The sequence below is a fragment of the Heteronotia binoei genome, chromosome 6 (genome assembly GCF_032191835.1).
Source record: "Heteronotia binoei isolate CCM8104 ecotype False Entrance Well chromosome 6, APGP_CSIRO_Hbin_v1, whole genome shotgun sequence".
NCBI lineage: Eukaryota > Metazoa > Chordata > Lepidosauria > Squamata > Gekkonidae > Heteronotia > Heteronotia binoei.
In genome coordinates, this window is record NC_083228.1 from 136341862 (window position 1) to 136355891 (window position 14030).

The 14030-nt window shown below is 44.6% G+C and overlaps 1 protein-coding gene across 1 annotated transcript in view; it reads right to left on the minus strand.

Annotated features, from left to right (window-relative positions):
* Positions 1-495: 495 nt before the first annotated feature.
* The window catches only part of LOC132574364 (cytochrome P450 2J2-like), a 72751-nt gene continuing 59216 nt past the window's right edge, over positions 496-14030 (minus strand). Inside the window, exons 6-9 of the mRNA XM_060242726.1 lie at positions 9850-9991; positions 2590-2777; positions 831-972; positions 496-680 (exon numbers count right to left, since the gene is read on the minus strand). Of these exons, the coding sequence (XP_060098709.1) occupies positions 496-680; positions 831-972; positions 2590-2777; positions 9850-9991 (657 nt within the window). The remainder of the gene's footprint in view (positions 681-830; positions 973-2589; positions 2778-9849; positions 9992-14030) is intronic.

A 14030-nucleotide genomic window follows, 5' to 3' on the forward strand; every position in this document is an offset into this window, starting at 1 on the left:
TGGTTGCCAACCTCCAGATGGTGGCTGGAGATCTCCTGTGAGTACAACTGATCTTCAGGTGATAAAGGTCTGCCCCCCCCCCCCCCTTGGGGAATTTACTGCCTTGGAAGGTGGACTCTATGGCGTTATACCTGACTGAAGTCCCTGCCCTCCTGAAACCCTGCCTTCCTCAGGCCCTGTCCCCAAAGTCTCCAAGTATTTCCCAGCCCAGAGCTGGCAACCCTATCCTTCTCCATGTGGTGCCATTTGGAGCTCATTTGAGGTCTCGAGAATCCCTGAAGCTGCTCTATGGCTGTGAGGAATATGTGAGGAGCACATGAGAATGTGAGAAGAATGACATATACTGTGATGCTCAGATCAGCATTAATGAGACACAGAAACTCTGGAACAGTGAACTGAATAATCAGAGCAGAATATTAGATGAAATTTAAAATTAATGATGGAGAAATGGATATGAAGCAATAAGCTGCATTAACGTTTGTTAAGGTCCCTGATTCAGTGAACCCTGGGAAGAGCACAGATCTTATAATGTTGTGGATAGAATATCACACCCCCGGCAGGGTCTAAGTTGACTTCTGTCACCCCTTCTGGCAGCTTGAAGGTGAATGCTTTCAGCAGGATTGTGAAAAAGTAGAAGAGCTCCATCTGTGCCATATTTTTCGCCAGACACTCACGGGCTCCTGTGAAAGCAAATAAAACAAAGCCAGCAAGTGAGTAACAGCTCTACATATTCTCCAGTATTCGTCCACTTAATTCAGCAGCTATTGTGAGCAAGGAATTGAGTCTCCTTGAAGACAGCCCAGATCCATAGCTTGGACTTTTGCATTTACCTGCACCAAAGATCAGAAGTTCTTCTCTAGCCACAAATTTTCCATCTTTGTCTAAAAAATGATTTGGGTTGAACTTTTGAGGGGTCTCCCATATCTTGGAATCATAAAGAACTGAGTGTACATTTGGAATAGTGATGGTACCCTGCAAGGAAAAATCAGTTGAGTTAGAGTGCATCCACACCAGCACCTAATGCTTTCATCCCTCACTGTCTCAGGGCTGGTCCTCTTGGAGTTCCAAGGATCCTCTTGGAACTCTAAACTTGCTTCTTCAAAAATGTACCAAATGTACATAAGAGCCCTATTGTATTACGCCAGAGGTCCATCTGTTTCACATAGTGTTCAGCTGTGTTTCCTGTTTCACACATGATCTTGTTTCACACAGTGCCAGTTAGTTGCCCTGGAGGGCAAAGAGGGCATGTGGCCTCCTGGCATTGAAATTCAGAGATTCACTACCTCTGTTTATGGAAGTTCCTTTTACTCACTATGGCTAATGGCCCTTGATGGATGTTTTCCCTATTAATCTGTCTAACCCAATTTTAATGCCATCTGTGCTTATGACCATCATTACATCCACTGGCAGTGAATTCCACCTTTTAATCACTTGCTGTGATTCCACTTAATCACTTGCTGTGTAAAGAAGTATTTCCTGAATGAAGTCTGAAGCTATGCCTTTGAAACCATCAAAACACCTTCAGAAAGCCTTTACAGTTTGAAAAATGAAAAGGAGATTGTGTATCCTTCGCATGGGGATGAAGGTGAAACTGGAAGAATTTTATTTTATGCAGTCCTGGGAGATTTCTTTGGCAATACATTGTTCTTGACCACAACAGATTGAAAAGATATTACACCTGGCTTTGTTTCAAAACTCACCAGGCTTCATCCCCAAAATCTGCAGGTGTTTTCCACCCAGAGTGGGTAGCCTCACATATCAGCCAACTTAATAAATGATCATGATCCACCATGACTAAATGAATTGTTTCCTAGATGAACGTATTGCTGAGATAAGGTCCCATTATTAGCCTATTGGGTTTGAAAAAGAGCTACTCAAAACGGGGCACTTCTCATCCGGAGAAGGCATCCTATTTCTTACGGATTTTCAAAACTCTGCATGAGTCCACTCCACTTCATGAGTGCACGTCAAGTTGGACATTGGAAATTGTGATACAAGTGGAGTGAGACTATTGAAATTTTGGGACTATATCTTATTGTGCTTTTCTCTTTCCACATTGGATTATTGTAATATCGTTTTGCTTCTGACCACAAACGAAATTAGAGACTGGGGAGGAGGATTGCCACAGGTATGATGTCATAGATTGTACCCTCTAAAGCAGCCATTTTCTCCAGAGGAACTGATCTCTGTAGTCTGGAAAAAAGTTCTAGTCCTGTGAAACCTCCAGGTTGCACCTGGAGGTTGGCAACCCAGTGATGTTCCTCTGGTACCAACCTAGACACAAACTGTTGGTGGAAACTCAGTGAGAAGCTTTTTTAGCTGTTGTATCTTTACTCAAGAATTGAGATCAACTGCTTCCCTAAAAGCCTTCCAGATGGCATATCTGCCTCTTATAGAAAACTTTTAAGCTGTATCAATAAGAAATGGGGTAGCAGGGGAAGAGGCACAATTGGACTACTGTATTTTATTGGTTTCTGTGGTATTCTGGGAGTTCCTCACTGTGAGTTCTGAGGTGGATACATTTCTTAAAATGCCCCTTGGATAATGTTTCTTGTAATACAGGACCGCAACTATAACAATCTTTTATACCTTTGGAATGTGAAAACCAAAAACAGTCACATCCTTTATACATTCTCTTGGTGTCGAAACTAATAAGACACATTTGAAACGCTGGATTTCATTAATCACAGCTAATGTATAAGGCAGTTTCTTCCGATCTTCATAGTTAATTGATCGTGAGGAACCAAAAGCATCTTCCATCTCCTTCTGGACTTTCTCTGAAAAAAATGTTGGAAAACATAAGATTTCTTATTTGTCTGTGGAAGTTGAGCAATCATTAAGAGATATTTATTCCATTTGAAATTAGTCTATGTGGCCACATTAAAAAATACACACTGTGTGGTAGCAAAAGATAGAAGATCCTGACCCCATAAGGAAGGGACATTTTCTCCATGCCAGAAGGAAGAAAAGAATCTAGAGATAAAGAAGCTGGCGTTGCCTAAACTCATAGAAGAGCTGATTGGTCCCTCCCTTGTCCATTTTAATGATTCACTTCTTGTTAATTCCTGATTCTGCATTTCCTAAAACCCAGTGCATTATCCAACATAGTGGATCTTAACCTTTAAACCAGTAAGGCCTACCAAGCAGTATATCACTGAATACCCCATGAGGAACTAAATGTTAAAAAAGGACATAAACACAAAGTATATATTGTGAAAGAGCTGTACTTACAAGAACTGTGGGCACAAGCACTCAGTGGTACACCTGATTTCCTCAGTTGGCTATTAAAGAGATTGTACTAAGTGGCCACAAAGAAAAGGACTGATATTAGGTTTGCCAGTCTCCAGGTAATGGTTGGAGATCACCCACTATGACAACTTAAGAGAACATAAGACAAGTCATGTTGGATCAGGCCAATGGCCCATCCAGTCCAATACTCTGTGCCACACTGTGGCAAAAATCCCCACAAGTTCCATCAGCAGGTCCACCAGTGGGGCCAGGACACTAGAAGCCCTCCCACCGTTGCCCCCCAAGCACCAAGAATACAAAGCATCACTGCCCCAGACAGAGAGTTCTATCAATATGCTGTGGCTAATAGCCACTGATGGACCTCTGCTCTATATGTTGATCCAGTCCCCCTCTTGAAGCTGTCTATACATGTAGTTGCCACCACCTGTGGCAGTGAATTCCATGTGTTAATCACCCTTTGGGTGAAGAAGTACTTCCTTTTATCCATTCTAACCCAACTGCTCAGCAATTTCATTCAGTGTCCATGAGTCCTTGTATTGTGCGAAAGGGAGAAAAGTACTTCTTTCTCTACCTTTTCTATCCCATGCATAATCTTGTAAACCTGTATCATGTTGTCACATGTAGAGCCTATCCAGATGTTACATATCAAACAATGACTCATACACGGAAGGGTCCAACAAGGATTGTTTAATCAAAACGTGGTTTGCAAAGCACGGGGAGCCCGGATAGAAGGATTCCACCCGTCGACTCCACCCTCTGTGTCGCAGCACAGATCTTATATACCTAAGCCAAGCCCTCGTGGAGCCCACCAATTGGTGGGTTCCCTCACAATCTGCCTAGCACCAACGCGCACAAGTTTAAAGTATAACACTCCTAATCTTTCCCCTCCCCTTTTCTCCTTCCAACTATTGTTACAGTTAACATTCTCTTACTTAGTTTCCATAGCAACCACAGTGGCTATTAGCCACAGTGTGTGTGTGTGTGTGTGTGTGTGTATATAATTTTTTTGCCACTGTGTGACACAGAGTGTTGGACTGGATGGGCCATTGGCCTGATCTAACATGGCTTCTCTTATGTTCTTCTTATGTCCTGCAAGAGGCACAGACCTTCTAGAGGTATCTGACCTTCTAGGATGGTAGTTTTAAATAATCTCCAAGTTTCTCCAAGGGTTTTACCTTTCCTTTCAGTTTCCTCTTCACATGCCTCCTCAGCTCAGAGAAGTTACCCCTTTTACAATTAAAAGTGGTCTTTTGGGGCAAATCCTTATTTATACAAATGGTGAAATCAGCAGCATTATAGTCACTGTTTCCAAGTGGTGCAATCACTTTTACATCTCTCACCAGGTCTTGGGCATTACTTGGAACCATGTTGGAGATTGCTTCTCCGCTGGTAGGTTCTGTGACCATCTATTCCATACCACAGTCATTCAGAGTGTCTAGAAACTCAATCTCTTTCTCTGATTTTGGACACATATTGACCCAATCAGGGCCGGAATTTCTTTGCATATTTGTAGCCGGAATTTCTTTGCATATTAGGCCACACACCCCTGATGTTGCCAATCCTCCTGGAGCTTACAGTAGGCTTTGTAAGGAGAGCCCTGTGAGCTCTTGGAGGATTGGCTACTTCAGATGGGTGTGGCCTAGTATGCAAAGGAGTTCCTGCTTCAAAGAAAGCCCTCGACCCAATCAATGCGTGGGTAGTTAATATCACCTATTATGACACATTTTACGCCTAGCTGCTATCTTTAATTCTTTCATCATTTTATAATCATCTATCTTTAGGTCTGGTGGGTCCTAACAAACTCCCAGAATTAAGCTTCCCTTTTGGTCCCACTATTTCAACCAAAAGCATTTCCAGAAGCGAATTTAATTCTCTTACCTTCTCAATCTTATTAGACTGTTTACCCTCTCTCACATACAGAGCCACTCCACCCCCAACCCTTTCCTCCCTATGCTTCTGATATAATTTTTATCCAGGAATCACCATGTACCACTGATTCTCTTCATCCCACCAGGTTTCTGAAATGTCCACCTTGTCTATATTTCCCCCCAACCCTAAGCATTCCAACCCCCCAATTTTATCTCAGAGATGTCTAGGATTTGTATATAAAATCTATAATTTCCTGGGCATGTGAGGCCCACAACCTTCCTCCTGCTCCTTCAAGACCTTGCCAGGCAGTCCATACTGTTTGTCACCATCTCAGTGCACAACTCAAATCAATCGCTGTTGCGTATGTGGACTCAAGTGAGCACTGAATTGGGTGTTCCTGCCTGGCTCATTGGAGCCATACGAACAGAGCTTGGAGACTTGGGAACAATGGGCAGCAGGATCCAAATTCCTGCTGCCCTGCACCAATCACAGCCCCCCTGCTGGTTTGAATGATCCAATAATGTGCTTGTATGGGAACCCTGAGTTGTATATAGTTGGGCCCATTGGCTCAGTTCTTAAGTCTTGGAGTGCAGCCCTATACTATGCTGTACCTAATAAATAGCTGATGATCACTAGCACTTTGTCTCGTCAATGCATTGAACCCACTATATTATAATTGCCCTGTAGAAAAGTAACAGCTAATGCTTCCTCTCTTTGAGATAAGTCATCCTGAACCAGATATTTAATCTCCTGTCCGTTTCCCTCCAAGAATCAGTTTAAAAACTGCTCTGCCACCTTTTTAATTTTAAGGGCCAGCAGCCTGGTTCCTTCTTGGGACAAATGAAGACTTTCTCTTTTGTACAGCTCCCACGTGTTCCAAAAAGCATTCCAATGCCTAACTAACTTATTTAGTTATTTATTTGTTTTATTGGAATTATATCCTGCCCTCCCCGTCGAAGCAGGCTCAGGGTGGCTCACAACAGTAAAAACATGCAAAAATATTAAACATTAACTAATTAAAATCCTAAACAATATAACAATTAAAACATTTTAAAAAACAATTTGGTGCTAATAATACATTCCAGTAGTTTCAGTTTCAATCTTCTTGAGTATCCTCATATGTGGCTATCGATTAAAAGCAAGTTGAAATAAAGCTGCCTTGCAAGCCTTGCAGAGCTGAACAAGGTCCCGCAAGGCTCTTGCTTCTTCCGTCAGTTGGTTCCACCAATAGGGGGATGCTACAGAGAAGGCTCTTGAACCCTTCCTCCCTATACCATTGTTTCATCCAGGCATCAAGACTCCTAATTTGTGTCTGTCTCTTCAGCCCTGTGTGTGGATCAGGTAGCACTTCTGGGAAGGCTACCTTGGAGATTCTGGCCTGCCTAGCAGCCTAATTTTTTTCCTCCAGTACCTCACGACTGCATTTCCCAACAGTGTTGGTACTGACATGTACCACAACCATCGGCTTCTTCCCAGCACTGTCTACCAGCCTATCTAAGAGACGTGTAATGTCCACTACCTTCACACCAGGCAAGCAAGTCACCCTAAAGTCAGTACTCAGGTTTGCCATCCAGCTTTCTATCCGCCTAAGGATCAAATCACCAACTACCAAGAGCCTCCCTCCCTCCCTGCCCAGGGATGTTTCCTTGTGTGAAAGGATACCTGTTCATCAACTGGAGAAGATATTCCTTCTGATGGTACATTCCCCTTGTCCTCAGCATGCTGCCCTGTTGCCTCTTGACCCTCATGCTCCTTGACAGCAGCAGGACTGCCATTTTCAGAGTGGGACACATCTCACAAGTTCCTGAGAGTCTTCTCCATGTGCCTGACTCTCTGCTTCTTCATGTCAGCCACCTGATGTCCAGGCGATAGTTAAATCAGTTCACCTGGAGAAAATGGCTGCTTTGGAAGGTGGACTCTGTGGCATCGTATCTCATTTAAGTCCCTGTTCTCCCCAAACTCTGCCATTCTCAGGTTTCACTCCCAAATCTACAGGGCAGAGGTAGGGCCTAGGGCACCAAGAATCCTGGTGCCGGCCCTGATCTCTAAATACGTGTGTTGACAGGCAGCAGCAAGTGGGCCATTGGCCTCCTCTATGTCGTGTTTGTTTGGTCTTCCAGTGCAAACGGTTGGCTGTGGTATGAGGCAGTATGCTGTACTAGATGGATCCACTGGTCTGATCCAGCATGCTCTCCTTATGTTCTCATATTCACAGGACAGTGCCCACAGTCAAGGGCTGCCCATCAGGTGAGATGTCTGATGCATGGCACAGGTTATCATACTTCACAAACAGACTCCACAGCTAGGGATGCTAGCCTCCAGGTGGGACTTGGGGAATTACAACTCATCTCCAGACCACAGAGATCAGTTCCACTGGAGAGAATAGAAAACTGTGTTCTTGCTATCTCCATTTATTTTGGCTGCTTTGTGAGAGTGTGTTCACTTTCATTTATTGTATGTTTAGCTGCTGGGGGGCAAGGAAATGAAGACTGTATTCAGGGGAACTGTACTGTTGTATTTTTATGTATTTTAGGGAATGGGAAAGTCTCCTAGCTCCACTCCCAATGTCTCCCGGCTCCACCCCCAAAATCCCCAGGTATTTTCTGATTTGGACCCATAAACCCTATTGCCAGCACACAAGGTTTAGGTTTCTGTGTACTTAGAAGATCTTCCAAAATGCCTTTGTAAATAAACCCAAAAGAAAAGAATCTTTTCCTTAAAGAATGGGCTGATGATGCCTCACCCTCCTACTGCTCAGCAATTTCATCGAATGCCAACGAGTTCTTGTATTGTGAGAAAGGGAGAAAGGCACATTGATGAACACAGGTTATTGAGGAAGACTCAGCATGGGTTCTGTAAGGGAAGATCTTGCCTCACTAACTTGTTACATTTCTTTGAGGGGGTGAATAAACATGTGGACAAAGGAGACCCGATGGATGTTGTTTACCTTGACTTCCAGAAAGCTTTTGATAAAGTTCCTCATCAAAGGCTTCTTAGAAAGCTTGAGAGTCATGGAGTAAAAGGACAGGTCCTCTTGTGGATCAAAAACTGGCTGAGTAATAGGAAGCAGAGAGTGAGTATAAATGGGCAGTCTTCACAGTGGAGGACAGTAAGCAGTGGGGTGCCGCAGGGCTCGGTACTGCGTCCCATGCTCTTTAACTTGTTCATAAATGATTTAGAGTTGGGAGTGAGCAGTGAAGTGGCCAAGTTTGCGGATGACACTAAATTGTTCAGGGTGGTGAGAACCAGAGAGGATTGTGAGGAACTCCAAAGGGATCTGTTGAGGCTGGGTGAGTGGGCGTCAACGTGGCAGATGCGGTTCAATGTGGCCAAGTGCAAAGTAATGCACATTGGGGCCAATAATCCCAGCTACAAATACAAGTTGATGGGGTGTGAACTGGCAGAGACTGACCAAGAGAGAGATCTTGGGGTCATGGTAGATAACCCACTGAAAATGTCAAGACAGTGTGTGTTTGCAATAAAAAAGGCCAACGCTATGCTGGGAATTATTAGGAAGGGAATTGAAAACAAATCAGCCAGTATCATAATGCCCGTGTATAAATCGATGGTGCGGTCTCGTTTGGAGTACTGTGTGCAGTTCTGGTCGCAGCACCTAAAAAGGATATTATAGCATTGCAGAAAGTCCAGAAAAGGGCAACTAGAATGATTAAAGGGCTGGAACATTTTCCCTATGAAGAAAGGTTGAAACGCTTGGGACTCTTTAGCTTGGAGAAACGTTGACTACGGGGTGACATGATAGAGGTTTACAAGATAATGCATGGGATGGAGAAAGTAGAGAAAGAAGTACTTTTCTCCCTTTCTCACAATACAAGAACTCGTGGGCATTCGATGAAATTGCTGAGCAGACAGGTTAAAACGGATAAAAGGAAGTACTTCTTCACCCAAAGGGTGATTAACATGAGGAATTCACTGCCACAGGAGGTGGTGGCAGCCACAAGCATAGCCACGTTCAAGAGGTGTTTAGATAAAAATATGGAGCAGAGGTCCATCAGTGGCTATTAGCCACAATGTGTGTGTGTGTGTGTGTGTGTATATATATATATATATACACACACACACACACACATACAGGTATATGTATATAAATTTTTTGCCACTGTGTGACACAGAGTGTTGGACTGGATGGGCCATTGGCCTGATCTAACATGGCTTCTCTTATGTTCTTCTTATGTACTGCAAGAGGCACAGAATTCTGAAATTAGTTGAGAGTCAGTAAAAACGGGGGAGGGAGCAGGCAGTGTGAAATCAGTCTGTTCAACAGATCATGGGTTTCTTCCCAGATGAAGACCCTAATTATGCATCAGCGGAAAGGTGTAAGAGTCCAAGAGGACCTTAAAGACTAACAAAATTGGAGGTAGGGGATGAGTTTTCTAGAGTCACTGCTCACTTCTTTAGATACAGCTATTATTTATTACTCAGTTAGTTATGGATCTTGATTCAATTAGCCCTTCTCAGCAACACCCTCTACCTACATGTAATGGATGGTGACTTTTGTTTCAATATATTTCAATCTATTAAGACATTCTAGAAACCTGGAGTGGGGAGAAATCTATTTCTATACAGAGAACATTTTCGATTATTTATCCTTCTACCAGTTCTTCACAGACTCCCACCTTGTGTTGATATATTAATCAGCCCCAAATTACGAACTCTTCAACAAACTGCTGAGGATAGAGTGGCGCTCATCTACAGTACACAGTTCTTACTCACCCTGGATATCTGGATGAAGCACCATGAGAAGCAGTACCCATTGCAGAGTGGCACTGACTGTTTCTGTCCCACCAAAAAGGAATTCGCTAATACAATGAACTAGGGTTTCGGTGTCATATGTTGAAGTGGGGTCATTCTTGCTCTGTTATGGACAACAGGAAATGAAATAACAATGATGTCCACAAATTGTTTCTAGAAAGAGAGGACAAGGATATAATAGGATGGACTCTACAATCTGAATATAATCTGAATATAAATCAAATAAATAAATAAATAATGAATGAATGAATGAATAATGAAAGAGCTTTTGACTGTTTTTTCATTCATAGATATATGGATGTGTAAAAAGTACAGAGAAGTTTCAGACCAGTACAGGCTACTGGGGCAGTTAAAAGGTCCAAGAGGAAAGAGGAACTCCACTTGTAACAACATTCTGGTGATTCCTGGCCCCAGGGTGGTCCGGTAGTCTTAGAATCAGGGCCAGGGCCTTCTCGGTCCTGGCCTTGAACTGGTGGAACACTAGGCTTCCCAACCCCCAGGTTCCAGCGGGGGATTCCCCCGGCTTTACAGGCTTCCCCCCGCCCCCAGCCAGCTGGCCGACGGGGGAAGCTCCTCCCCCACAGCCACCCTGTATCTCTAGATCTTGGGCAGGACCTGCAAACAGGTCCAGTTTTAAAATGTGTGTGTGCCTTTAAATTGGAGCAGGAAGTACTTCATGGGGAAGGGTTACCAACAGCAGATCTTATGAGAGTGCAGCCCCTCTGTTCGTTTAGCTTTCCTTTCGGACAAGTGAGTGTGTGTGTAAAAGAGCAGCATAGCCCTTTTACTTTACAGACCTCGTTGTGGAGGCACCAGAGACTCCTGCTTTGTTCTACTGCTTCAGACCAACACGGCTGCCCACTTGCACCAGAGACAGTTAAGCGTGTGTGTGAGTGAGAGAGAGAAAACGGGGGGAGGGGAGGGAACTCTATTATTCCCTATGGAGACTTATTCTCATAGGAAATAATGGAAAATTGATCCGCGGGTATCTGGGGCTCGGGTGTGTGTGTGTGTTTTGAGGCTGAGGCACCAGATCTGCAGCATAGCATCCAGTACCTCTCCCCAAAATACCCCCCAAGTTTCAAAAAGATTGGACCAGGGGGTCCAATACTATGAGCCCCAAAAGAAGGTGCCCCTATCCTTCATTATTTCCTATGGAGGGAAGGGATTTAAAAGATGTTTGGTCCCTTTAAATGTGATGGCCAGCACTCCCTTGAAGTTCAATTATGGTTGTCACACCCTTGCTCCTGGCTCCACCCCTAAAGTCCCCAGATATTTCTTGAATTGGACTTGGCAACCCTATGGAACACTGTGCCAGATGACATCAGGGCTCTGTGAGATCTTTTACGGTTCTGCAGGGCCTGGAAGGCAGAGACGTTCTGCCGGCTTTTTAGTTGAGTAATGGTTTATTATCTAGCTAGCATCTCCTTTCCACACACACACCCCTTAAAAAAAATCTTTGTAAGCCTCGCTCCCCCTCTTACAGGATGCTCTGGTAATCTGGGATAGAGATGGGGCAAAAAAACCTATGGGAGGGAGTCCTGTGAGTTTCATCATTCTAACTGTTTTATTCTGTTATGCTGTGTTTTATTGTACAACTATTCATGTTGTAGATCGCCCAGAGTCTGGTATAAGCTGGGATACGTGATTAATTACATTTAATAAACAACAACAACAGAAATCTATTGTGCTCTATTTTGAAAAGAGAATTAGATTGTGTGGCTTTAGCAATTATGTGAGATTTAAAAATATTCCTTATGAATTCCTGTTAAGTACAGTATCACTGTGGTTTGTGGCCATAGTCAGAAATGTTCAGGGATGGCAAAGGGGATGTTTGTTTCTGTCGTTTGAATTCATGTATATTACTGGGGTAGAGTTCTGAATTCACATTTTGATTGGGAGTACGGAACCTGAGGGTATCAAAAGTTCTAAATGTTCCACTATGGGGTGTGAAAGAAGGGAGTTGTGTCTGCAGTGTTACATGTTGTACAGTATGAAGAACTACACAAATTGCAGTGTCCCTTCTTCCTGTGGTTTAGTCTAGCATAATTGCACATGTTCCGTGTTCTGGATATTGAAAGTGTCTATCCTGAATTATCAGGTCAGATTAACAGTGGTTCAGTGGCATCAGGGAAAATTAATCTGTTTTTAAAGGTATTGCCTGTGCTCCTGCATGGGATGAGTTGGCTCTGATCTGCATTTGTCACTGTGGGTATAGAACCCAGGAATAAGTAGTAGTTAACGGGCAGCATAAGCAGGTAAATTGTAATTCCTGTGGGATTACAAATTAGGAAATGTGATATGTGGAATCCACTGCCACAGGTGGTGGTGGCGGCTACAAGTATAGACAGTTTCAAGAGAGGAATGGATAAGCATATGGAGCAGAGGTCCATCAGTGGCTATTAGCCACAGTTTATTGTTGGAACTTTCTGTCTGGGGCAGTGATGCTCTGTAGTCTTGTGTTTGTGGTGGGGGGGGGGGAAGCACAGTGGAACACTGGTGGACCTCTTGATGGCACTTGGGTTTTTTGGCCACTGTGTGACACAGAGTGTTGGAGTAGATGAGCCACTGGCCTGATCCAACATGGCTTCTCTTATGTTCTTATGATATTAGTACCCATTCCATGGTCCTCTGGCCTGGACTGTATCCTCCCTCTGACTTTATCCTATTATTCAGACAGGCAGTTTCAACAAAGAGTGCTAAGAGACAACAAAGAGTGTCATCCGAAGCAGAATAACACCACCTGTTAGGCTTATAGATTTCAATGGTCTCAAAAGGGTGCAACTGTTTAGGATGGTCCTGTAAGCCATCTTCGTCACTTTTGCACAAGGAATCTAATCCTGAGTAATTACAGGCACACAACTCTGCATGCAAGATCATTACCTCTTATGTATTGAGACTGGAATTTGGCCTTAGGGTCAAGCAGGGACGTGGCTGAGCTTGAGGCTCCATAACAATAGCCACCTGGATTCTGGAAGGAGGCCAATTAGGGGTCGTTAGGCCAGCTGTGAACTTATAGTTGTGTGTGATGGGTTTTTGGGTGGGGTTATTTGCATGCATATAAGCAGGGCTTTTGACCCTGCAAGCCAGTCCAGTTTTACCTTGCTATGCTGAATCACTGAATAAAGAGCTGAATTCACTATCTCCTGAGTGTCCTCATGCTCCGAACCCAGTATATTATACTGGTGACGAGGGTGGGATCCTGGTGAGCGAGATGCCCTGGCAGTCGGCACTGCACCGCACATCGCTGCACTCTGCATCCAGCCCTGCACATCGCATCCCCAGTACCGGATGACATGGCTGCTGCTCCAGGACATTTCTATGAGTTCAATGCCACCACCGTCCTACGCCTCTTGCTTCGCTTTCCTCTTGGAATCCTCCGACATCATGGAGGATGCGAAGAAGCGAGCCACCTTCTTCTGCATCTGCAGTCACTCGATGTTCAAAATTGCCCATTCCCTGCTGTCTCCGGCCGACCTCAAAGACACGCCATACTGGAACATTGTGAACCGGCATCAAGAGCACTTCTCTCCCAAACCCTCCATCACAGTGGCCTGCCATGCATTCTATGGAAGGAACCAGGCAGTCAGTGAGTCGATTACTGCTTTTGTTACAGCTCTCTGAAGGGCGGCTCACCACTGCAATTTCAGCAACTTGGAGGAAGTCCTCCGGGACCGACTAGTGTGTGGTTTCAGGGATGAAAGAATCCAATGGAGGCTCCTTGCCAAGAAGGACCCCACGTTCCAGGTTGCAGTGGAAGAGGCCCTTGCCACCAAGACAGCAGACCAGTTCACCACTGAGGTCTGCCAGGCACCAAGCCCACTGGTTTCCCAGAGGCCCTCCACTGTGGCCCACCACGTGGACTCAGCCGAGGCCAAAGAGGTTCTGCAGCTGCCCTGACCTACTCACCACGCCTCATGCCCGACCACCACGCCACCTCACGCTGCCTTCTCGAGTCTCTGTGCCAGTTGCGGAGAGCTCCATGAGCAGAGGTCCTGCCAGTTCCGAGATGCCCCATGCCGGATCTGTGGAAAGATCGGCCATATCGCCAGAGTCTGCCACTCCAAGGGGACTCGAGATGCCAAACCACCAAGAGTCAATGCATGAGATGGAGCTCCAAACCACTTCACTCCAAGCACTAC